Source organism: Drosophila miranda, chromosome 3, assembly GCF_003369915.1.
Source record: "Drosophila miranda strain MSH22 chromosome 3, D.miranda_PacBio2.1, whole genome shotgun sequence".
In the NCBI taxonomy this organism is placed as follows: domain Eukaryota; kingdom Metazoa; phylum Arthropoda; class Insecta; order Diptera; family Drosophilidae; genus Drosophila; species Drosophila miranda.
Window position 1 is genome coordinate 16,013,715 of NC_046676.1, and position 26,480 is coordinate 16,040,194.

At 45.2% G+C, this 26,480-nt stretch overlaps 1 protein-coding gene and 1 long non-coding RNA gene across 2 annotated transcripts; one reads left to right on the plus strand and one right to left on the minus strand.

Annotated features, from left to right (window-relative positions):
• Positions 1-1,518: 1,518 nt before the first annotated feature.
• On the minus strand, positions 1,519-2,746 carry LOC117188185. The gene is made up of 3 exons (XR_004472504.1): positions 2,461-2,746; positions 2,062-2,214; positions 1,519-1,960 (listed from the first exon to the last, which is right to left on the minus strand). It is a non-coding gene; the product is annotated as an uncharacterized LOC117188185 (long non-coding RNA).
• An 18,359-nt stretch (positions 2,747-21,105) lies between these two features.
• On the plus strand, positions 21,106-23,313 carry LOC108160913. Its single transcript, XM_017295190.2, has one exon. It carries the CDS (start codon positions 21,189-21,191, stop codon positions 23,166-23,168), a length of 1,980 nt encoding a protein of 659 aa, XP_017150679.1. The 5' UTR covers positions 21,106-21,188; the 3' UTR covers positions 23,169-23,313.
• Positions 23,314-26,480: the final 3,167 nt, after the last annotated feature.

A 26,480-nucleotide genomic window follows, 5' to 3' on the forward strand; every position in this document is an offset into this window, starting at 1 on the left:
AAGTGGAGTCGCTTTAAATGTAAGATGCACGTTTCAGATGACTCAACGTGTCTGCCCCCTGGCAAAAGCAATCTTCGCATACATAATTAAAACGTTTTTATGGGGAAAGTATTAAACAATTTAAAAACAACTATCGAAACAATTCAAGCTGACCAGTATATTCAAGGAAGCCCATTTCAATTGGTAGAGCAGTTGTGGAACAGCTAAACGATGACAATGTTTAGAAATTCTCATAAAGAAATTGGATAGACAATGAAAATCCTATATGTTTCTGGTAAAAAAGACACTGTATAAATAGGGTGCTCGATCAGCGACCACTCAAACCATAATGAAGCTTTATCTAGGACTCCTGTCCGTTGTCTTTCCGCTTTTTGTGTCTGCAAAGACAGGGCCTCACAATGTCATCCCGATAGGCGGATGTGCAGGATTTTTTTGTAGCAGATATGTAAAACAATTCATTATTTTTTTTAACGGAGGATATAGACAATATATCACCTATTTCCTCACCCATTAAAAAAATAATATTCCGAAATTGTATAATTGTTGACATTCAAAAAAAGTCTCAAGCGAGCTGTTGCGAGATGTTAAAATTGGATTATTAAGTTGTATAACATCTGACCATGACATTTTGTAACCTTAGGAAACTAATATCAGAGTATATAATATAATTAATTCCCCGATAATACCAATACTTTCTCCTGGCTGTTGCCTCCTGCCACTGCTTATGTCTGCAGGAAGCGATAGGCACCCACCACACACCTAAGTAAATTTTCTAGCGATAATAATAAATAAGGACTTAAATATATTACCTATGTGTTACTGTATCGGTTTAGTATTCAATATATCTCTAGTAGATTTATTCAATACGGACTCATTGAACGTGGAGGTTGTGGCATTTACATACAAGTTATGTAACCAATTCCCAATGACACTCTTTAGAAATGCTAAATAAGACTTAATGCAGAGCAGAATGCATTCGAATCGGGGGAATGGGCTCTTATTGATTTCCTTACACGAGTCTTAATTTCATCAGTTTTATAACCAGGAAGTTGTATAACATTAGCCTTGTACTTGTACTTGGAAGCAATTCAGACCCTGTAATCAAATTAGTTCCAACCGCAAATCTGCTGGGCGAAACGGGACTCTAACGGAATGCAATATAATAACGACTGTATATACCGATTAATCAAAAAATATGTAAAAAAGTATGAAATTCGATTGTATTCCTGCTGTTCAAACTTTTATTGATGCAAAATTTATTTTAGTATACAAAATATTTCTGAATTACACAGTTTTCTTAAAACTTAAGTCACATCAGCCATTGAGCTTAAGTGCAAACATATTTCACTTCCTGCTTCTTGGATATAACTAATTAATTGAGTTAAGTCACTTAGGTACGCCTACTGTTCACGGAACAAACTTAGTTCCAGTTGCAATCGTTATAAAAGAGCGGCATCAAGCAGTATCATCACATTAGAACTCACCGATCACTACAGAAAACATGAAGTTCTTCCTGGGTGTCCTGCTATCTTTAGCTTTATCCCTTGTAGCTACCGATGCTCGTTTGGTTCCCGAAAATGAAGGAAGGGATTCGTAGGATTCTATTCCTATGGTTTTATGATTCTAAGATGAATCTGTAAAATAAAAATCTAATATTCAACCCAATATTTAAATCAAAATGATTTTAATATAGAAATTAATTCCGAATCAGAAAGATTTCTTAAAACTAAAGTCACATAAGCCATAACGCTTAAGTAAAAATATATTTCACTTCCTGCTTATTGGATATAACTGGACAAACATAGTTCCAGTTGCAATCTTAATACCGATCACTAACGAAAATATGAAGGTCCTCCTGGGAATCCTGCTATCCTTAGCTTTATCTCTTGTAGCTACCGATGCACGTTTGGTTCCCGGTAAGTAAAACCTATTCATATGGTTTTATGATTCTTAGATGCATCTGCAAGAGACAAATAAAATGTTTAAATGTTGTTTTAATTTTTGACCTTGAAGCTCAATTAGATTCAGCTGCCATATTAAAAGCGGGGTCCTAACATTTACCTTTTGTGCAAAGAAAAACATGAAACTCTTCCTTAGAATCCTGCTATCCTCAGCATTGGCAATAGTAGGAACAGAAGCTCGAATTAATCCCCCAGGCTTTGGAAATTAAGAAATTCGACTGCATTCCTGCCGGTTACTGATTCACTGATGGATCTGCAAAAAAAAATTCAATTGTCAATAGTTTTTTATATCCTAATTGTAAAGTTGTCTCATATCGAGGTGATAATTCAGGGGAACGGGTCTTTTTTGGACAAGAAAGTTTTAAATCTGGTGAGACCTGCGATGCTACATTGTATGTATGTACATATTTTATATAACAAGAAAAAGAGGGTGAATGAATACTCAGTGGATCTTCCTGAAACAGGTATCGGAGATTACTCCTGTATCCAGCGAACCTACCGCTACGAGTCTTGTGTATTTCCGCGAGCAACCTTTACAAAACTCAAGGAGTGTGAATATAGCGACCTGCTACTCCCCTTCCACTTTACTGTTAAGCGTGTCCGTTAACCAGCAATCTCTAAGTCATAATTAAAAGCACCATACAACAATTTTATTGATGTAAAATGTATTTTAGTATAGAAAATAAAACTTAATTACACAGATTTCGTAAAACTAAAGTCACATAAGCCATTGAGCTTAAGTAAAAATGTATTTCACTTCCTGCTTCTTGGGTATAACTAATTAATTGAGTTAAGCCATTTAGGTACGCTTATCGTTCACGGAACAAACTTAGTTCCAGTTGCAATCGTTATAAAAAAGCGGCTTCAAGTTGTATCATAACATTCGAACTCACCGATCACTAACGAAAACATGAAGTTCTTCCTGGGAGTCCTGCTATCTTTAGCTTTATCGCTTGTAGCCACCGATGCACGCTTGGTTCCCGGAAAGTAAAACTCAGCATTCTATTCATTTGGTTCTATGATTCTAAGATGAATTTGCAAAATAAAAATAAAATGTTCAAATGAACCTACCGCTACGAGTCTCGTGTATTTCCACGAGCACCCGTTACAAAACTCAAGGAGTGGGAATATAGCGACCTGCTACTCCCCTTCCACTTTACTGTTAAGCGTGTCCGTTAACCAGCAATCTCTAAGTCATAATTGAAAGCACCATACAAAAATGTTGTTGATGTAAAATTTATTTTAGTATAGAAAATATAGTATAGTTCCAGTTGCAATCGTTATAAAAAAGCGGCTTCAAGTGGTATCATAACATTCGAACTCACCGATCACTAACGAAAAAATGAAGCTCTTCCTGGGAGTCCTGCTATCTTTAGCTTTATCGCTTGTAGCCACCGATGCACGCTTAAATATAACGAAGCCCCTTAAAAACGAGTAGATCTAGCTATAAATACACTGTATATAAACGGAGCTCTAAACGGAGTTCTAACATTCCCGTGCAGCGACGCGAAAAGCACGATGGAGGTACAAAAAAATAATAAGACAGCTTCCTTATTTAAAGGATAAGGTAAATTAATAAAAATTGTTTCGTTTAATTGAAAACAGTCAACAAATTCTAGTTCTCTTTGTTTTCTTTGAAAATGGTTTTAAAGCTTGCACGTTTTTAGTGCGAACTAACAATGGCACTTATTGTCTCGACTATAGCTCATTCTGAATGAGGATACCCGACCCCAAGCGGTGCAGTGGAGGCCACGACCACCACCAAAAGAGATACGATACCCATTTCCAGGCCGCAACTATCTCCAGTCATGTTGCATACATTACGCAGAATTTGGCGTTTCAAAGCGGCCGCAGCTGTGCTCTGATTATTGCTGATAATGATAGTGCCAGACGACAGTCGGTAGAGCCAGAAACTAACCCAAAAACTTGCGACTCGGTTGGCTGGTGTGTTTGTATGCGGCTGACTTTTTGCCAAAGCCAAACACGAAAATGGCCAACCAGAATGCGAGCTGCAGCTCGAATGGCTGCAACAGTGGCACATCCTGGTGACTGGGGCCTGGGACTGCCACAGATATGAGCGATAATTAAGTGTTTGCCGCATAATGATGTTGCCGTTTTTGCAGCACTCGGCAATCAGCAGTCGCATTTGCAGTTTTGAACGACATTATCCAAAAATGGTCCAAATAAAAACCAATTGGCTACATTTTGTGGTTGGTTCAGTAGTTTATAAAACCACAAAACATCTAAGTCCGATGGAGTAAGAACAAAGCCAAGTACGACAATTAAACCGAAGAAATCAGATAATTTTCATTTGAATAACATTAAGGCCACGCTCTTTGAAAGGTTTTACCCCATATATTCTGGAATCTTTCGTAGGCAAAGTTTTTACTTGTTTCAAGTGGAAGGACATGCTTTACTCTATCCGGACATTGCTTAACGTCTGAGCGAAATATGAGGCCATCTCGAGATGCGCCAACAGGGGAGCCATTAAAAGTTGGAATATATTTTGTTAGCTAAAATTGAAACATGCCATAAGAGCGTCTGTATGGCAGCGTAGAAGTAGAGGGCTCGAGTTGATGGGGACCTAGCCGCTGTTCTGACCGTTTCAATTGAAAATCCAATCTGGGCTAGCTCTGATTTTGAAGTGGCTCACATGGGCCGTTCCCACAGCAATTAAATTGGGCCCCAAACCGCGCCGCGCCAGGATATAACGCATTCGCACAGAGTGCGAGTGGCCGCCCGTCCCCCAAAGAGACGTTGACATGCTTGGCAAACAAACAAACAAGGGCCGAGAAAAAAGGCGGCCAAAAGACAACCGCAGACATGCAACAACAGCAGCAGCATCAGCGCATACATACAAGGGGCTGCCCGACTCAAAAAAAAAAAAAATAAGGGACACACGGGGCACTCAGCTGCTTGTCGGGGTTTGAAGAAGACATCGAAATAACCGCAAAAAGCAACTAGGTCCGCAGTCCCAGCCCACTCCATTCTCTGAACTTTTTCCTGATGGTCGCTGGAGTCCTTGGAACAACAACTGCAAACTAAAAAGGACAACGGGCATACAAATAACATTAAGCCGGCAAAATCGGCAAACGGACTCTCCACCCTGTCCTCGTCCTCGTGCAGTCCTTCAGTTATCCAGTCGATGATGCGGGCGTTTGGGCCCCATTGCTCTCTGTCCGCAGACGGCCAAAGGATATCATCAGCCGCATTGAAGGTGAAAGCGCCCCATAGAGCCATGAGAATGACAATGTACCGATAGTCCTAGCCCTGGCCCCGTCCCTGCTCTGTGTGTGACACAAAACTGGCATTAGGCAAGGATTTGCGTTGATTATGGACAGGCAATGGGTTTCGGCTTAAGCCATTTTCGAATGAAAAGACAATGAAATGTCTGCTCCGCCTCACCCCTTTTATATTGTCGCCCCGAAAAGGCCATAAGACAATAATGCCATAAAGAGGCTCGATTTCAGGTGGAGCGGACATTTGGATGTTGGCATTCGGAAGATAAAACTAATTACATTTCGTGGCTTAAGCGAAGTGCTCAAGAGATTTATGCCTGGAGGTCAGCAGAGAGCGGAAATTGATAAGCCGCACTAATGGGAGTGTTCTTAAGAGGTTCCTTCCTCCTGGGACCTTGGGGCTGAAGATCAGGAAATTGAAGTAATCGAATGATAACTATCTGTGAAATAAAAGAAAAATTACATTGCTTAAGGATTAATGGCTGCGATTTCTACGAGTACAAGTATCTTTCTTTCAGTATATATTTCAACTTTCTCTATTCCCACAACTCGAATTGTTTTTCCGAATGCAAGTGGTTTCAATCGTACAATATAAAGATATGAATTACTTTCCCAGTGTGAGTACCAAGTCTTCTAATTTGGCTTTTGACATTAGGCGTTTCCTAGAGTGTTTCCGTTGTCAGTTTAGACAGAAATTGGCATCATTTAAGCGAACATTGAGATAAACATATTTTATTATTAATTCATTAGGCTGTTTTTTAATGGGCAGCATATTTTCCGTCTGGCACTTTAATTGTTAATTAGTTTAATGTTCGGGACAGGGCCACATGGCCTCCCCATCCACATCCACATCCCCACCCTTCCCTCTCTACTCTTCGCTGGCACCCAACGCAGTCGCCAAGTGTCGCACCCCCAAATGGAAGACTCTTTATTGGATGTTCTAATTGGAGAGTGCGTTGAATTGGAAACCACAGAAATTGGTTTGGTGTGGTGCGGTGTCTGTTCGTCTCCCCATCCACTCCCACCCACTTCGGCAGGCCATAAAAAAGCCCGGCTAATAATTAAGAACCACCACCCACCATGCAAATGAACACAAATGGGGGCAAGTGTCGCATCCTCCGAGCTGTGGTGCTGTGGTAATCTGGGGTTCGTTTCTTTAAGGGCGTGCTAATCATAAAAGAAAAATACAACAAAAATTATGAATTTGTTTGGCGTAATTTTACGCGCTCAGAAGACAAGAGCCAGAAGCCCGACATGGGACAGAGCCCCAAGAAAAATATCAAATCCAACCGAACCGAACCGAACCGAACCGTACCGTACCATACCGAATTTGATCGAAGGGTACGAACGGTGCTGCCAATAATGACCCAATTTAGTGCATCAAAATTTATGTTTATTCGGTGGGTTCTCATCGTCGTTGGCTCGCCTCCAGCTTCATTTTCCAATATTAATATGAATAAAAATGAACGGAAAAGGGGAATGGAAAATCGTTGCGTATAACAAGAAAATTACTTTTTAATCTTATGAGTCATTAGAAGACATTTCCAACAATAATGCCCAACCGAAAGCGGTGAGGGAGGGAGGTGTGAAGACCCGATTCCGATAAAGACCCGTCAAAGAGCCCTCTCACTCTACTCTTGGGAATTGGAATCCAGATACTGATACAGAACATACTTAAGCTGCGTTGCTAAATGGGGAAACTCTTTTGTCTAGTTCCCAAGGTGAAATGGAGTCTAATTTTGTTATGTGTGAAGTTTTCTTCAGAGCTAAAACTGATACGAACTGATGGAATTAATACGGTTATATGGAAATGAAGCTGTCCCTGGTTGGATCGATAGTTCCCCAAAATTGTGAAAGGTAATGGGAAATGGAATAAGTATATTTCAATTTCATCATCATCATCATCGTCAATATCAATATCTTTTCAATGGTCTTCCATATCCATAAAGCCAACGCCTTGCCCACAAATGTATATTTCATTCCCGTTTTCGTTTGGGTGCACTTTCTTGGACAGTCGTGGATCGCCAGTGGACCTTCGACATGCAGCTGGGTATATTTATATATGTGGCATATGTTACATGTCATTTGCTTGTGCCCCGCACAAAACGTGTCACTGCCCATTTCATCCCGGCTTCCTGCCACCTTTCCCTGCTCCTAGATCTAGGAGTATCCTTCTATTTTGGCCACACAATGACACAAAGCCCGAGCACACATAAAAGAAATTAATCAGATTTTTATTTAAACGCCCTTGCAAGGGGCGTTACCCAGCACACATACACACAGACACACACACACATACACAGAGCGAGGTGAATGTATGACCATTGTCCTTTCGAACCCGACTCGACTCGAGCCTGTGAGCATTTTATGTGCAATTTTTGTCAACATGTTTTGCGCACAACGCTGGGCCTTTGTCTTCCTCCTCGCTACCCATGACACCCTTTGACCGCCTGTCAGTTTTGTCAGCTTTCTGCGGAATTACGAACGCCCTGAATGATGCCAGCAGATTTTTATATATTTCTATCCCCCACCACGACCATTGTATGAAAACTCGTTGCGTTCTGCCATCCCATCCATCTCTGTGCATCCATCTATCTATATATCTATCTATACGTCTGTCTATTCTCCATGTCACTGCCCTATCTTCATCCCATGTGGTTAGTTTGGTTTTGTCATTACAATTGTTTGCGTTTTCCACCATTCAATGCCAGTCAGAGCCGAGGTCCTTTGTTGGACTGTGCACTCTGTTTTGCTCTGCTCCTCCGGCCAGGGACATGGGCACAGACAAAGAGATGCCTGCCAGTTGCCAGTTGCCAGTCGAGCAGCGTGAGGCAAACGGAAATCCCGAGCAAAAGTTCCGTTTAAAATTTCGCATTTTTCTTGCAGTTGTTGCGAGTAGTTTGCGGAACAAACATTCTTGTATTCAATAGAGCGGGTCTGAGCATAGTGCCCTTAGTTCAGACACTCCACTAAGGCCAAGTTTTTGAAGGATTTTGCATAGTTCAAGAGGGGAAGGATGATGATGAAGATGAGCTGATTATGATGATTGGTCTTGTTGTCTTGTAAGATAATTGCCACAAGAAACTTACTTGTACTACACATTCTCAACATTCTCAGAAGTAGATGTCAGTCAAATCCTTTCCTCTTCTGGCCAACTTTTCACATTGTAATTGTCTTTCTTGTGTGGTTTTCTATGGCCTTCGGTCTAAAATTCCTCCATAGCAATCCCGTCTTTACATTTCTCATTCCTTCATCGCTGCACCGCAGACAAAATGATTGCAAATGTGTTTTTAAACCAAAAAGTTGCCAAAAAAAGAAAATAAAATGAAAAAGGAAGCAAAATCCCTGTGTAGATTCTCACTTAGTTTACAGCATATTAGTTATGTGCCATAAACAAGATGCGACGGACGGAGTGGCGCCATGGCCCAATGCAGCCTGGAGAGCGCCAGCCAAGCACAAAATTAGGGAGCCACCTCCCACTCCAGGCACGTTCTGGAGTCTTCCGACCACCTCCGTTCGGTCCACCCCAATGACGCCGCCATCATCATCAACCTGCGACAACTTGCAAAACACAAACGAAATTGTTCAATGGCGCCGCAAAAATGACCAAAATGCGATGCCAGCAGACGCGCCGCCGTTTTATTTGCAGCAACGCCACTTCCACATCCGGCGGCCAGTTGTCCCGGCTCCTCTCCCCCGCTCTGCAGTGCCAACGGCAGTGGCAAGCCAAAAGCTGCAAATTGATGGCGACTGGCGCACATTCAAAACGCTTTCATTATTGTCATAAGCTCTGGCCCCTCCTTGGGCTCGGGCGATTGCGACTGCGGCTGCGGCTGCTCCTTGCGATAGCGCTGAAAAATTCTTCAGCGTACTTTTCGATTTCCGTTCCGTAATATTCAAGTGATTACGATGCCGGACTGAGGCTGCGGCTGCGACTGCTCCTGGCCAACACAGGAAGCTACAAAGTGCGCCGGGCTGGACAACTTTAGCGCTGACGTGCGCTGATTTCAGGACTCGGTCTCGTCCGGTGCCTAACCAAGTCTCCGCCGCATTATTTGTGTTGTTGAGTGTGCTTTTGGATGATAGAGTCCTGGAGTAGGAGGGCGAGGGAGGGTGAGGTTCGGCTTCGGTTTTCGGGTTCAATGACAAAGTTTACTACCACTAAGTATTTATAACTATTATTTATGAAGCCGTCGGACCCCGACTCTCCGCTTTAAATGCTCAGTGATGCGCAACGAATTTCTTAATGGTGCAATTTGGCGTTTTATGTTTGAAGTTTAGGCGAAAGGCGATTTTCCAGCTGGATATAGTGAAGGGTGAGGGCGAGGGCGAGGAGCAGTGCCAATGGGGAAATAGAGTGGGGCATCGCAACATTTTTTCTGTCCGCTATCGCTATGTGCATAAAGTTTTCGCAAACAATTATGGCCCCCTGGCAGAGGACCAGCCATCTAGAGGAGCAGCCGAAGCAGGAGCTGGCACAGTATCCTGTGGCTGGCGAAGCTCCGACCGTTGCCGTTTTTCATTAATTTCATGGTGCTATTTTCGCGCCGCACTCTGGCTTCCGGCAGCTGTAATCATACTAGATAGCTGTCCTTTGCTCTGGCCCCCGCCTCTCTAGGGCCATATCCCATTGATTTGAAAATATGTTTTATGATTCAATACTGTGATAGCGGCATGCCATTAGAGATGGCAGCTTGTGGTCGGTCCCCAAATGGAAACGAATGGCACTGTAAGGCTATTGTTTACAGATTCCACTTCTTGGCTGCCCCAATTGCGGAAGTTTAGACGGTAATTAAAAGGCAGTCGAAGCTTGATGCTCTTGAAGGATATTACCAGATGGTTAGTGATTATGAGTGACGAAACAGATGAAACAAATTGCGTGACATATGTAGTTGCTGTGATATAATAGATCTTTCTATTCCTCCTCTGTTATATTTGAACCATCACAAACATTAACATCTCTGATTTGGCATTAAAAAAAAAGTTTGTTAAATAAAAAGTTGTAATTCAATTCACTCAACACCTCTGCACGCATACAATGTGCGTGGGGGGAGTTCCATTCAAATATCAAATACCAACAGTCATAAAAAATCCGTGCCAGTAGCGGAATGCAAAAGAAAAAAGTAGGGAAATTATGTCAGGCACTTAATGGATAAAAACGATCCGCACTTGTGACAATGGCCCCCCATTGTGACACCTCAAATCATAACGGCATAATGAATATCTGAATGTGTGCAGAGAATGAAAATTAATTGAAAATGCATGCTGCATTCCATTGTCTTCAATTAATTTTCATTTCAATCACTCTGAATTGGCTGTAATTCGATTGTGTGCAAAAGGACCACACAGCAAAAGTGCAATAAATAAAGGCGTATGAATTTTTGTGGTCAATGAAGAAATGTAATCCAAGTGGAAGGGCTAAGCATCCACTTTGCAACATCATCAAGGATTATACGAGTAGATACGAACTTTAATCCAGATCTGCAGTGAATACAAATTACTACCTTTAAGGTATAATGGGTCGAAACTTAGTTTCTGTTTAACAGCTCTCCATGCTCCTGCTAATAGGCTCATAACTAGTCGAACTAACAGAGTACTATTATATCTGGACCGCATCCGTATCCGTTCGTCGTCCTGGCGACATAATTCCTGTCTGTGGTCCTTTTCCAATTACCAAGTTTCAAACCGATTCACCCATTATGCATTCAAAATCTTTAATGTAATTAATGCTGTTTGTTTAATGAAAGTTGTCTGAGCCGATCCGGCAATCCCTTTACCCTCCCCAGTACCCTACCGAACGCATTGCATCATGCATATGTGCATGTCGGGCGAGGGATATTTTCGAAATTCAGGCAGGATACTGCAATATGCAATCTTGTTGCTGTGGATGTGGATGTCCATGTTGCCAGTCGTGTAGCGGACATGCTGGAGCAGGGGCTCCCCAACCCAGCCCATTGACCCAAATGCAGGGCTTATGCGTTCCAAGGTATTGCGATGTCGGGTTATCGTGGGTTGCAACCTGCCTGCTTCTGCTTGATGGTGGGTTTTCGGCTGTGACATTGCCGCACAAACGTACCGCCTGTGTCACGCACTGCATTCGAATTCGTATTCCTATTGGTCGTCTAATCATCATCGACAACTGTGGCATAGATTTGGTGTCTGGCCATTCCCCTCCTTCTCATAGCAACCCTCGCATTCCTGCTCCGCTCTGAGTGTCTACATGTGGGAGTGTGTGTGCCTTCCTGCCGTGAGTTCTAATGCGCTAAAGTGCTTTTTCCTAAAAACAAGTTACACTTTGCAATTTGCACTAAATCCCACTTGGCTGTGGCCGCCACCGAGCCCGAGCTGGGGTCGGACTGGGCCCTGACTGACTCCGGTGGAGTCCTTCCTCTTCCTGTTTATGGCCATGACTGTGGATGCCGGTCGGTCTGTATCTCTGTCTGCTTGTGTGTGTAAATCCTTTTGCCGTTGCGTGGCAATTAAAAGGGATTTTCATGACTAAAACGTATTTATTTAACACACACACATACACACACACTGCTCAGCCTTCTTCTACATCGCTTAATATTTGATTTTTGATTTGTGGTCTGTTGTGGCTGTTCAGTCATTGGCAAGGGGAAGCGGAAGGGCTGTCCTCGTCCTCGTCAAGTACTCTTATTAATTACTATTGATTTTGGTCTCCTGTTCGGTGTTAATGAAATTGAATCGAACTGCCGCCGAAAGTGCAGGCCTATTCCCAAACACAGAACCAGGGGCCAGAAGCGTGCGGAAAGCGTAAGAAAAATCAATACAATCGCCGCAGTGGCATAGTTTTCGACAAGGTGCATTGAACTGCGTCCCCTGTCTGTCCTGGAGAGAGCGTTTCAGTCGCTGAATGATGAAGGTTTCACAGTGTATGGTTCGTCACGCTATCCCAAGGATAGACAGCATTTAGCACTATGTGATGGTGGAACAGGAGCGAAACTGGGTGTAGAAAGGACGGGAATTCCATTCCATTTTGTATTCTCCCTAAAAAATAGTTCACCCAAATTTAATGCATATCTGCATCTCTACACAGTGGTGTGTATGTGCTTTCATTAAGCTAAAATTGTGACTGTGAGGTGTTGTCGCCCATCAGCATCCCTGGCAGCCAGCGCCTACTCAATCACCTGGCCATTAATTATGTAAAGTTTGTCCCCAAATAAAACGAAAATCGACCAAACATGTGACAACAATTTGTCTCTTTTCGTCACCCTCTCTCTCTATCTCTCCCTCCCTCTGAATTTGTATGTCTCTTTCTCTCATTTCGAATATTTGTTCAAATTGTAGCCGCCGTCAATATTGAATTTGAAATTAAAACGCCCCAAAATGTTACAAATGGACAACGTGGCTCTGGCTGTCCCTGGCAACAGTTGTGCCAAATTGGCAAGCTCACGAGCCCGCTTGCACCCCACCTTCAGCACCCATTTCCTCCCATTCCCACATTCTCCCTGAAATCTGCATGTGTTAATTACCGATGCTGGGAGTCGCCGGTCAAGGGTCAGTGGAAGGATGGCAAAAAATTGTCAACATGGCGGACTCTGGTGGAGAAGCCGCCAGCACAAGCTGGCACCCGAGCGAGGCGCATTTGATTTATAGATCCCTGGATGGGGGAGTCTGTCGAAGGAGGAGATCGAGTATTTGGAAGGGGACGTTCCACCCACTTGAATTTGCATTTACCTACAGCAAAAACAAATAAACGTCTAATCGAGTCAGGGCTGCAGGGTGGGACGCGGACGCTCACGGGGAAGGGGAGCAGCAGGGCTGGTGGCATCAACTGTTGCCGTTCCCAGACAGACAGCCACGAATAATGTGACGTAACAGCTGCCAAGGGCATTGGTGGGAAGGGTGGAAATGCGGAGCTGGGTCTGCTAGAAAAACTGATGTCCTCCATAAACAAATAAAACTCAGTTTGGTCGAGAAATTGATTTTTTGCGCCTAATCAAAAACGAATTAATTTCAGCAGAATGTGACAAACGGCCTGCCGCTTTCGGGCGAGAACGGAAGGGGTGGCTCAGATTTTGGGGCATTTATTGTGGTCCTGGTCCAGCCTCCACCCAGGCACTGCTCCGTCTCCGTCTCCTTCTTCTGCTTCTGGTTCCGGTTCTGCCTTCACTATAGCCCCAATTGATTAAATTGGCATGAAATGAAATTTATGTTAGTATCTGTTCACTTCGGTGGTTGCAAGGTGTTTTCCTTGCGGAATGGATTGCAGATCCAGACACACGAGGGTGGCAAGTGGCCCGATGGCCAGCCCATCTGAAGTCCAACTTCATTTCGACCAAGGGTGGTTCGTGATGGAGTCGTAGTCCGATTAAAGCGAGGGTAGGCGCTTTAAGAAAACGACTCCAAGAGAGGGAGAGTGAAGTACGGGATTCTTAAAGAACTCGAGGAAAGCTAAGGAAAGTTGTGTTTCTGGATGGCATAAGGAATCTAGCTTTGAAGGAAGTTTAATTGGATTGGTCGATATCAAAGAATCGGAAAATAAGACATTTCTCGACGAGAAATAAATATTGTTCTTTCCTTTATAATATTTCGTCTAAGTCTGTTTGTTTGAAGCATATTAGAGTGACTCTGTTCAAGAGGAATCTCTTGTTACCTTTAGTAGTCGATTCTTGTCTCGCTTGATCAGCGTACTCATCGATTTTTTTGGCTTTCGTGCTCCACTTTCGGGTAATACATTTTTAATGTGGGACGCACGCACATTACGCATACGCCTCGTGCGGTCCAAAAATATGACCGGGCTGTCATAATGCTCAGCAAACTTTAAATAAATGATATTCAAAACGTAGCTAAGAGCGCCGCTCTCCCACACACACACACATATTTCTGTGTTACGAATGCCATAAAAAGCAGTCGTAAAACCCTTTCCGCAAAGCGGAAATCCCGCTTCAAAACAAACGCCATTAAAAACGAGGTCATGCTCAGTAGCACCACCATCGGGACTGGGCCTGGGACTGGGACCGAAAGCGGTGCGATGGGTTAGAAACAGGCTAAACAAGGCAGCAGTATGCGCATGAGGATGAGCTTGTGTTTGGGCCATATTCGTATTCGAGGACTGCCAAAAAGTCAAACAAAATTTACAGTCTCAAACTGCACAAAAATTTGAAAAAGTTGAAGGAAAAAATGTACAACAAACAACAAAAAAATACTCGTATATAATATTTTAAAAGTGCTCATAGGGAGCGGCATAAAATATGGGCACAAAAAGTTCAAGTTTACGGAAAAGAGAGATGTTGAGCCTCCCCCTCTCTGTGGGTGGGGATGGGTTGGTTTCTGGTGGGACCAGAGTGGTTTTCTAAGGTATTTATTTTCATAACGCTGCACAACATAAGGAAGCAATAAATTTAAGCAGACTGACGACAGTTTGCATGAGGATGGTGGATGGAGGATGGTGGATGGATGTGTGTGTGTGTATGTGCAAGTATACGTGATAGGGAGGGATATGCCAGGATATGCTCTGTTATGTCTGGCTTTAGCTTAGGCGCCCCTTCCCACCAGTGACACTGCCAGTGCCAGTGGCAGTGGCATGTGTCGTAGGTAAAATGCCAACAGTCGTGTCTGCACATACATTGCATAGTTATTGTTTTAAAGCTTCGGCAACGACCCGCTCATCCCGCCACTTGGTCTTCGTCATTTAAATAAATTTTATGCAATTTAGTTAAGCTGTTCTCTCGCTCTCCATGTATTTATATCCCTCTCTTTCTCATCTCTCTTTCTGGCTACTGCACTTTGGTTGAGTGAGTAAATGTCATTTAAATTTCTTCGTGCCGTCTCTCGTCAGCAACGTATGTGTGGCATTCCAATTTCTTTTGGCCCTGTATCGCATATATCCCTTTTACAAGCCCCTTCCACCCCTCCACGCCTTCCTCTGGCCCTGCACCACTCGCAATAAAATATTTAGCAGGGCGACAGGAGAGCAGGGCATGCGTAGGAGGAGGTCGTTACCTCCCATTTGTGTTTGCGAGCTTTCCTTTGGTCTGGGATCGTGTCGTAAGTCGTATGTCACCGGCAACTTGACTGAGTTGTTAGTTTTACTTTATTTCTTGAGGTATACCCTTTCGGAAGATACTCCTACTATGATTCGAAGCAGATGTTTGAAGCGGAAAGAAGGAATGCATGGTGGGAGACAGAAATCGATTGTTTAGTAAAGAGTATAAAAAATCGAAGCCAAGGATCTCCAAGGGTATTTAATGCTTTGGTCTGGCCGGTCTCTTACGTTGCTTGATGTTGCTCCATCACATCATAAAAACGTGTGTGTGCTGCAGTTGTTGTCGTTGTTGTGCCTCGTTTTTCAGGTTATTTATGTTTGCCATGTTGCGTTTGTCAAGTTTTTGCATTTGAAACAGACGCGCTCGGAAGCATTATGACTTAATTCTTATATGGCGCTCAGACATGATATGTATACATAATCCCATCCACAGGAGCGTAGATTCCCTTGTGCTTGGTCCGGGTCTTTGCAAACACTTCCAATTACATTTATTTATTCGACCAATTGTTGTTCAATTGTTGTCAATCGATGCGGCTGACTGCAAGACAAGTGCAGTGCAGTCTAGATTCCCAATTGAATCAAGCTTAATTAAAAATGTCTTGACATGGCATAAATCTCAGGGGAGTCGCCCACCTGTGCGCTTGACTGGATGGTAGGTAGATGGTGGATGGGGAACGAAAGCATATGCCAGCAGCTGTTTCGCTTTTGGGGCTGCTGCCTCCAACTACGAGCACAGTATTTGCACAAAAAATATAGCAAATGTCAGGATGTGTGTTTGCACAGACCCCACATATACACACACATACGGACACACTCACTGTCACACACGCAGGAACACTCACACAAAGCAACAACAAAGAAAATTGCTTTAGTAAATCCTAAGGAAAATAAACACAGAATACAACTTGAGTACCAGAGCAAACAAACCCCCACACCACCCGAAGTAACACACATCAAATGGGAGTCGAAGGTGCGCCCAGGTGGGCTTTGGGTTGGGGGTTGGGTCCGCCTATGGCACCCCTATATGCTGTTTCTTGGGTGGGCGCCACATTTGCAAAAGTCAAAAAGGGTTAAGGCAAAGCCGAGCGCCAAACCGGATCCCCAAGTGTTTATTATGTATGGGTGTGAATGAGCTGCTCCTCTCCTCCTGCACCACTGTGCTTCTCTTCGGTGAGCTCTTACGGGCGGGAGTCGTCCTCTCATATTGCGCTGCCTTATGTATGACACTTGAACATGCAAAGCTGCTTGCCAAGATGATTTATATTAGCCATGATTTCTAGCAATTTTTAGCACTCCACTCGTCGTGCCCCTTTACCCTCTTGTCTTTCTCTGACGGTGTCGGAGGTGTTGATTGTTGTTGAAATTTCTGCCGCGTCAGCTGACGAGAACACTGCGAGAGAAGGTGGAATGCGGGTCCCCAGCTACCGGAGTCAGAGAGTGCCACATGACATATTTCGGGCGATGATAATAAAAACTTATTTCGCTTGGGCGAAAGAAGGAGTGATTACATGGAAGACATTGTGTGCGAGTAAGCTCCATTAGAGCAGCGAACGGGTTGAGTGGAATGCAAATGTGCGGGCGTGCGCATAATAATGCCAAGAAGGTCCTGCTCAGCCCCCTGCTTATCGGATGAATTTGGTTTACTTCACTGCCAGCAGTCTCTAATCAGAAGATCCCGAAGGTAACAGGACGGACGGTAGAGGTCACACTCATAACCATGGCAAAGGCGGACGAGAGCCAGGCCGTGCAAATAATGCGCGTGCGAATGGCAGTAAAAACAATTACAGGCCACAAAGCAAAGATGGTTGAGGGAAGTTCTGGCCCACGCTACGTATACGTAGTGCGGGAAGTCAGTAGAGACACGAAGGGAAGAAGGCTGTGGCTGGGGTGCGGTTGATGGTCTCTGAACAGCCACTCACACACACACACACACACACACACACACACACACACACAGAAGCACTTGGGCTATCAAATTAAGTAATTGCATAATTGTTTCACTAGCATTTTACTATGCCCCCGGGTGGCCGGTGGCTCCTAGAGATCCACAACCACACGGACGGCCAGCTAGCGAGAGAGCCGAGCACCACCCACTCTCCAGCCCTCCCTTTGACTTGGCTTTTTATGTGTGTGCCAAGTTTTCTTTTATTTGCCTTTTGGTCGATGGCTAATCCCCTCCTGCCTGCTGCTACGTGCCTGTCTTTGAGTTTTCGTGGATCCCCGACTCCGACTCCGCCCCGTACACGGTCGCTCATAAATCAGCGTCAAATCGTCGAGGGCTTAGTCCGGGAGCCTCGTAGTTTCTAATTGTTTTGTTATAGACACATATCCGTGAGGTTTGGCGGCCAAGTCGAATGCCGAATGCAAAATGCAAATGCCGCCAGACCGCAAATGTTGTAAACCCCCGCCCGAGATGGAAGCTCCTTAGACACTTGAATGCATACCAGAAGTGGGGCACACGGACAGTTGCGCTTGGTGGCCAGCATTGCGGTTGGGCAACATTGTGGCCCGCCGGCAACTGAAACTGCCCTGACATGGCCCTCCGTGATAAGGCCAACTGAGCGGTCAAATGCGGTGCTAGCATTATTACCCGCAATCCCGGCACTGGACACGGAGAGGTCGCGGCCCATGGGGCAGCCGTAGAATGTCTGCATTTGTGGCTTTAACTCGAAATTGAGTGTTTGAATGCGGCGTGGCATGCATACAGTAGTAAAGTGCTGTTACGTTGTATTATAGATATAGATATACATAGATATCTTTATATAGATATAGATATCTAAAAAATCTTGGAATCTCTTACATCTACTTCTTAGTGTAAGGAATGATTTCGACTAAGATTTGATGTGAGATGAACAGAACTTATCGAGCTGACTCATCTTTTCACTCTTTAAAGAATTAGTAAAAGGAAATAAATCCCCAAAAAACGCAGGCCCTTCATTACAAGATCTAGTTTCCAATGTGCTCCAGTTTTCCCTCATATTTTTTACCACTTCGTTTTCCTCTCTTTTTCAGTCTGTTTATTTATAACCCATCCATATTGCACTTCAGATTCGACTGTAAATCGAACATTTATCATTCCTAATTACTGGCACTAAGCTCTTGTCTGGAGTCGTTGGCCCAATGCACTGATTGATCTACTCCTCCTGTGGATGTGGACGAGCGCTGGGTCTGGATTTATAGACGGTAGTCGTGCAGCCGATGCATCCAAGAGAGGGAAAATCTCATTTGTTGCGCTTCGTTGCTAATTTTAATATTATTTTTGGAAATCTCATAAGTTGCCGAGAGTTTCCCCCTTTTCTGGTTTTTGCCCGGCTCGTTCTTTGATGCCCCGAACTGTTGATGTCTTTATTGCAGCTCGTATGCGCTGCTGGTGCTGCTGCTCACATTATAATTTTCATTCGGCTCTGGCCGTCGATGTACGTCTTTGGGTCTCCATCTGCTCGCTGGCATCTTCACGCGGCTTTGGCTGTCTATAATTGGCTTGTCTGACTGCCCGACCAGCTCCCTCCCTCCCCTGGCTTCCGCCAGTTCTTCCTCGAGAACGGGTGTGTGCGGGTGCGGGTGCGGGTGCTGGTTCGGACTTTTAATCAAGATCAAGCGTGATAAATTGAAGTCGCTATGGGAATTGAAAGGCGTTGAGTGTGGGCAGGGTTGTGGCATTGATTGAGCAACTGGAAGTAGTACTATTGCTTGCACACCAAGTACTCTACACCTCTTTCTATAAATAGATTAAAATTCGAAAAGAATAAATCATTATTCCTAAATTGAACTGTTTACTGTTTTCCTTCTTATTGGTATTTTGGTATTGATTTGATGGAAAATCGCGGGATAATCTTGCAGCTTTTGAAGTTTCGCGGGGAAAAAAATGCAATTGCAAATTAATAGGAAAGAAAATACAGGAATATACTTTTGCCAAAAGTTTAGTTTAATTTTTTTGCGGGATTCTTGAAGTATCATCTCTCCGTTTTTTCTGTTTCAGTCTGTATATTATCGGTTAAAAAAACAGTCCCCAGAGACCCATAAAACATCTCTGCAGACAGTGCGGGATACATGTGGAGATGGATCGTCAATATTCCCGTAAAGGTGTTGGTTTCTGCGGTGTCCAGTAGCTTCGGTAGCCGTCCACCCGCTGAGAGACACAGAAGCAGGTCGGATCAGCGAGAGATCTCTTGTGCCTGAAATATCATCACTTTATAAGGTGAAAAGACTTTTCGATTGAAGACACCATTTGATATACACTATTCTTATAATGTACATTCGATTACTGTCAGAGACGCCTGTCTGCCTTGAAGCACTCCCGCATTTCACGATCCTACAACACAGAGGCCATAATAATGAGCTGCTGCATATTGCCCCATGGAATGCGAGGAACAGACAAGGCATCGAGTAAACGAGAAATCGCGAAACAATAATGCTGCTGCAACATAAACAAATGCGAGTATAAATCGTGGCTGGCTGGAACACAAAGCAGCCGACAAACCCTGGCACTTTGGTTGTCAGTCAGCGCCGTCGGTGCATTCCGAAGCGTTTCAGCCCGGCCGTATGAAGTGGATTCTAAGAAATGTTTGCGAAATGTGCGTTGTGTTTTTTGCATATAAATTACGAGTATTTGAAGCGACACACGCACCGGATCGGCAGTGAGTCAATTCATAAGACAATGGAGCCTCAGCGGAGGGACAAAGGGAGCATCTAGTTTCTGTCGGCTTTCAGGTCGAATCCACACTCCCAGCAGGGGCCTTTGACAGGGGCTAATAGCTTAGGTCAACAATTAAACTCATTCTGTCCGTCTCGGGCTTCCCCCACGAGAACTCGTCCTCCTTCTCCTACTCGTAGCTCTCCCTGCATGTCTGACTGACAACTGCAACGCCGTGCCGTCTATTTGCAATGCATTAATTTTAGATCGGGCCCCGACCCCTGCCCAGCGTTACTTGAGAGCCTCTCCTCGCCCGCGCTGGCAACAGAAATTCAAACACAGGAAAAATCAATCGCCCGCACTGTCAATGTGCCCGCATTTTCCGGAGTTTCTTTCTCTCTCTCTCTCTCTCTCCTTCCCTCTCTTTGTTTTTGTCGTATTTCCATTTCATTTGATTTGATTTTATTTTGGTAGTGGAAACATTTTACCTTCCCCAAGAGTGGGAGTGTAAGAGGGAGCAGTAGGAGTCCGTGGCGCGCCAACTATGTAAATATTTGGCATGACCGCATGACAATATTTGTTCAGACTGCGATTCTCTTTTTAGGGATCCCAGCATTTGGCGTACACTGAAGAGTAATAACTGACGAGACAAGTATCTCTGTTCATTTCATTGTCATTTCGACTCCGGCTTCATTTGCAGAGTATTCGGGATTCTAGAGTACGAACATTGTCCCGCTCTCCCTTCTAAAAACCTACATTTTGACAGATCCACAGCCCCTGGCATTTGTTTGCTGTTTTTGCGCAGTCCCTTGCTCAAATATGTATCTTTCTGTTGTCTCTTGTTTTTCGTGTGTGTATCTATGTCGCGCACTGCATTTCCGTTTGGAATGCATCATTAAAGTATTTTGAATTAACAGTAGTAAATCAGGGCCCATTTCCATTCTCATCCCTAACTCCCGCTGCAAACATCCTAATGTGTGGAATGGGAGGGACAGAAATTGTTGGATAAACAAATACCAACATCGGCATGCGTGCCCCAACCACCGCTGCTCGGTTCCGTCCGTGTTTGGCTCTCCGATTAATATGAGAGATCTCGTCTGCCTCCTCTATACTACCATGTTCGACAGACAGTCACTTGTGCACTTGTCGCAACCTGCGGCGACACCATGCCTCCATTCACAGAGGATTCGTACGCCCTCATTCATTTTATTTCAAAATCGAAGCAGTTCATTTCCAATCTGTATGTGTAATAATTGTTTTACTATGTGTTCACATATTTCTGTCATTTTTCGTTAGTAAAAATAAATTAAATCCAAATTTTGTAACATCAAAATCTACACTTTCAAATGAAAACATCTCGTTCGACTGTCTCGATGGCCCAGTGTCCGTGTCACCTGCCCGGAGCACATCACTGCGGCAAGGAGCTGCGAGAGAAGCGCCAGGAATTCTTCCGGCGGGACATCGATGACATTACGGACAGCGTAATGCAGGTGATGCGGATTTGCGGCCTAATGGCCTGGGAGGTGAGGCGCACCAGGGAAGTGATAAGGCGTTCATTCGAGCACTACGACGAGTTGCGCTACAGGATTGACTTGGTGCCCCGCAAGCGATTTTGCAAGGAGACATTCATCCATGGGCTGGCCGTCGAGGCGCAGATGTCGCGTATGGACTCCCAAATCGCCTACTCAATCGTGAAGAGGGCCTTTAAGGCCTACTACCACGGGACCGCGATGGAGGGCAAGCGGCTGAAGTCCTTGATGGAGGGCATGAAGCATAGCCAGCAGTGCCTCTGGCTGCACGCGGCCAAGCGCACGGCCGAGATCTACGCGGCCTATGCGGGCCTGATGCACTCCGAGATGCTGCAGTTCGCGGAGCGCTTCGAGTGTGTCTACAAGAGTCTGTACGATGTGCTGTGTACCCGTGTGATCTGGGACGATGAGAACCATTGCCGCTGCGCCTGGACATCCGCGGTCCCCTCCCAGATCTCTACCATCTCCACAATGACCGCCGAGATTGAGGTGCTTTTCCTGAAGCAGAACATGGCTCCCAGCAGTGCACCCTCCGCAACGGCCGTGGTCCCCAGTCAGCTTTCCGTCCAAGTGAAAGAGATCATCATGAATGAAGGGTCTCCGACAGGGCCGGCCAGCGAGATCAGCTCAAAGTCGTCCCGATACAACTATGGACTGAAGAAAGTAATCCAGAAGAAGTCCTCGAGTAAGCCACCAACTGTGCAGAGCTCCAAGGCAAGCCTCGGAAGGCGTAGGAAGAAGTGCACGTGTCCGAAGCTGCAGTGCGATCGGAAGTTTGAGCGAGAGGCGCCAGAGATCACGGCCGAGTGCAGCCAGGGGCCGTATGTGTGCCGCTGGCTCCGCTACGACGAGGAGGAGGAGCAGTTCAAGGAGCACCGAGTTCCGTTCCCTCCTATGGAGGTCATCTGTCCTCCCTGCCACAAGGACGACCTGCCCTGCGATCCCGAATGCACCTGCACCTGCGACATCTGCACCTGCCAGCCTGCTTACGATGAGGGGGCTGGGGAGGAGGAGCACCACGGGGAGAGGCTGTCGGCCACCGGCATTGAGGACCACGACACTGACTACTGTTGGCTGGCTCCGTTCCGCGACTGGCCCCGGGTGGACGAGGAGCCGGTGGAGGAGCCGGAGGAGGAGGCAAGCATGACCCCCAACTCCGAAGAGGAGGAGGCGCTCTTCCAGTGCCGCTGCACCTGCGAGATCAAGCAGCGTGCCTTCCCTCATCTCTTCACCTACTTGGCTCCCTTCAAGCCGATCAAGCCCGTGGTTGAGGAGGTGCCTTCCGTCAAGGATCCAGAGAAGTGCGAAGAGGAAGAAGGCACTGAGGACTTGTTGGCGAAGCCTCCGCCCTGCGGTGTCTCCCTGGCCACCTACCGCTGCTGGTTGAAGCCCCCACCCCCTCCCAGTGATCCCGAGTCCGTTACAGAGGAGCAGCCACATATCGCAGTGCTGGCCCAGGGTGCGAAGCCCAAAGTAGCTGGCATTTCTATGGATGTCACCGTCAAGGGGCAGCACCACCGAAAAGGAAGCGAAGTGGCCAAACCATCAGGGCCAGCGCCCGCATCAAAGTCTCAGAGGTCTACCACGAAAACACCCAATTTAAGGATTAGTATGCCAGCCCAAGCTGCAGCTCCTACGGCTCCGCCAAAGCCAGCTCCTACGGCTGTTCCCGCTCCAGCTCCAGCTCCGGTCGCCACTCCTCCAGCGGCCAAGCCCCTGCCAACTCAGGCTCCGGCTCAGGTAAACCAAGAGGAGAAGCTCACAAAGGAGGACATTTTGAATATCATTGGACTGTAGTAGAGTTTACCGAGCAAACGTTTCATTATTGGATGGTTCCGTTCCGCATTCTGAGCAAATTTATATACTATTTTGTATTAAAGTACACCTTTTTCATAGGACCACATTGGAGATAGGAGTGGCCCTAGCCCCAAAGCAGAGCATTCTTTTCATTTTCCTCTTTGATATTTCCCAAATGGATGTCAACCTTAAATATCAATTTCTTGGAACTTTTCCGAACACTGGCGTCCCACAGCTGGGATCGCACTCCACGCAGCACTCAACTAATGTCATAGGGAAATCCGAGTTCCAAACGCAATTTGCTCTCAAATAGTTTTGTAAAGTTATTTGATATTTTATTTCATATTTTTATTGTCAATGGTTTTGTCGCATATCTCTTTGTTAGTGAATGAGTGTGGGTTTTCGTTTGCCAAACGAACTGTCAATTGATTGTCAAATTATAAAGCAGAAATGGTCAGTGAGGAGTCCGTTGGGTGGAGGGTCCTTTGAAAATGTAAACTGTTTGCTTTGTTGCCACTTTGAAATGCGTTGACATGGCTCTCAGCGACACTCTTCCGCCCCGCAAGTATGTGAAATATTATACAACACGCACTGCCCACAAATTCAATCGCAGGGAGTGGCGTGTAGGACGTGAATCAATTCTAGATTTCTGACACACGATATTCCACATTGTATGCCAAATAATGGGGAAGCACCACGCCCCTACAATGAACAACACATTTGGTCGAGTAAATTACAAAATATATGTACGATATTTATTTGCATTGTCGATAGTTGTTATTCGGTATAGGACAAATCTCGTTAAAACCAAATCACGTAGGAATTTGATTCCGTCTCCGGCTCCCTCCACCCGTACCCGTAGAAGGGTACATATATGGGAACTTTTCTGGCTGCTGGCTGCCGTCTGCCGTAATTGCAGACAAATTGTAAAAGTATTGCCTGACATGGGCGGCTGAATGGGATTTGTTTGGCTTGACAAGGGGCCCACGAAAGTTTTGTGACAGACGCTTTTAAGCAGAAAATTGTTTGCTCATAACTTTTGACATCACATTGGGGCAGAGTGGGACCCTGGAGCCGCCGAAGCCTATCAAAGAATAACAATAAACGGTATCCCAACGGCATAAATATAAAGTTTTGGGGAGGGTGGCATCGAACAATGTCTGGCCTCAATATTTTTCCTCACAGAAAAACGTATTCTCTCTATTGCTCCCAATAGTTGTTACATCTCAAACTGCGATTAATCTATCTAAATCCTGGCAAATCATTAAAACTAAAGACAGTAGAAAAAACCACATACGTTGTAGATACTTTTACTTTTGCTGATATGTTCCAACATTTCAGAACTTGTACTTTGCTAATTACTAATTACTTTCTGTAGTCGATCTCTAGAGTTTTTGGTCTCCATACTTTTCGATGTGCTTTTGTCGGGCAGAGTTTTCTTTACAACTTTTTGTCCTCGGACGCATTTGTAATGGAGGGTGCCTTGGCTTTCATAAACTTTAAGTGAGTCTTCAATGCGAACAAGGTCTGAACGAGTCATAAATTTCTAGTTTACTTTGCGCCTGAGCTTGGAACGGAAGGTCGTTAAAAAATTCCTTTTCGTTGCAATGAGTATCGAGCCGGGCTAGAACGGTGCGGGCTGTCTGGGACGATGGTCTGAGCCGGGTCTAGGGCCGGCCGGGTGTCTGGCGAGCCTTGTTACGACCACGGGATGATGCGCATTGCTCATTAACACGAAACTAATTAATTGCGCAATTCAGCTAAACTATCGTGTAACGAGAGGGGCCCATTACAAGCTCTTGATTGATCACCAACTGCTGGCTGCGCGGGATCTTCCTGGGCTGGAACTGGAACTGGGAACGGAGGAGTCTTCGCGTCGCTGGTGTCGGCTGGTTGGCTGCTCCGTCGGCCATTGCATTTTAAACGCTAATTTATTGTTGACTGCAACATGTTGCCGGTATGCAAAAATGTGGCCTGGCATATGCAATTAATTGTAACAAGGCCCGCTAGTCAAGCAGTCAACCTTTAACGAGGCTGAGGCCAAGACTGCCACTGCCACTGGCACTGGTGCTGGCACTGCAGCCTCAGCACTCTGCTCCAAGCTCCAGCTAGAAACTTCCAACCTGGCAATTGCCACTGCGGCTACGACAGTGACTGCGACTGCGACTGCACTCCAACGCGTGTTAAGTTGCTGCAATTTACGTGTTAATTTGGAATCGTGTTCCGCAAATGTTTGGCTGCCCCCGAAACTGACTTCTGCTCGGCCTCGCTTTTCCTCAAGATCGGCGAAAGTTTCGGTCATAGACAAAGGTGGGACCGTAATTCATGTGTTGCGGGTAATTGCTGTAAGGCAGCCGTTGGGGCAGCTGCAACAATGCCATTAGGCAATGCCGATTTGATACGAGCGAAAGCAGCCACTTTATGTACCTAGTAGCCAACAGAGAAACCATCTATGATCTTAGATTGATATTTCGTTTGAATCGGGCCATCAGTGGGAGCAAATAATTGGAAGCTCCTATGGGGGAGTGGCTAAACGAGCTGTGCTCTATTTTATAATTCCCATTGGAAGAGTTGGCAACAAATTTAAATGATAATAACCCTTTGATTACTTCGCTGCATCCCTATCTAAAGTAGAAATATCCCTTGAATCCTCTCATCAAAATACCCGACCAACTATGCTACCATCAATCAAACCAACTCGCTCTCAAATATTTTCGAAATCAATAAATGCCCAAAAAGTTGTTGGGTTACAAGGAAACTTCTGCCATAGCTGGGATCTATCTCCCTCAAATATATATAAATGCAACTATTTATATATAGACTCCTACTTCAGTGTATTTAGCTGGCCGGCAGTTAAATGCCCAACAGCCAACTACTTTTTGGATACAAAAATGTTTGCCATAGTTTTGGGAATGTTTTAAAAACTTTTGCGCAAAATCCGTTCGCCGAAAACCGAAACCGCAGAACGCAGAACGCACATTGAATTGTTGCCGTGCCCGTGGCCGAGACCGTCCCCGTCGCCAGCCTCTTGGCCTGTCGTCGTTCTCCATAACTCGAAGCATGACATGCAGCTGGCTCAACAGAGCTGCAACTTGTTTGCGGTTGCGAGTATCTATCGGATGCAGTTGCGAGTGCGAGGACAAGATACTTGCGCTCGCAGTTGTGGCTGCAGTTTTTCGGTGGAGAATAGTTGAGAGTTGAGCATGCTGGAAAATGTACTCGAACTCGTACTGGGAGCCCCGAAAGGCTGCTGCCGCACTCACACCAAACCACACACTGACACGCACACACACACACACACATGCTGCATGA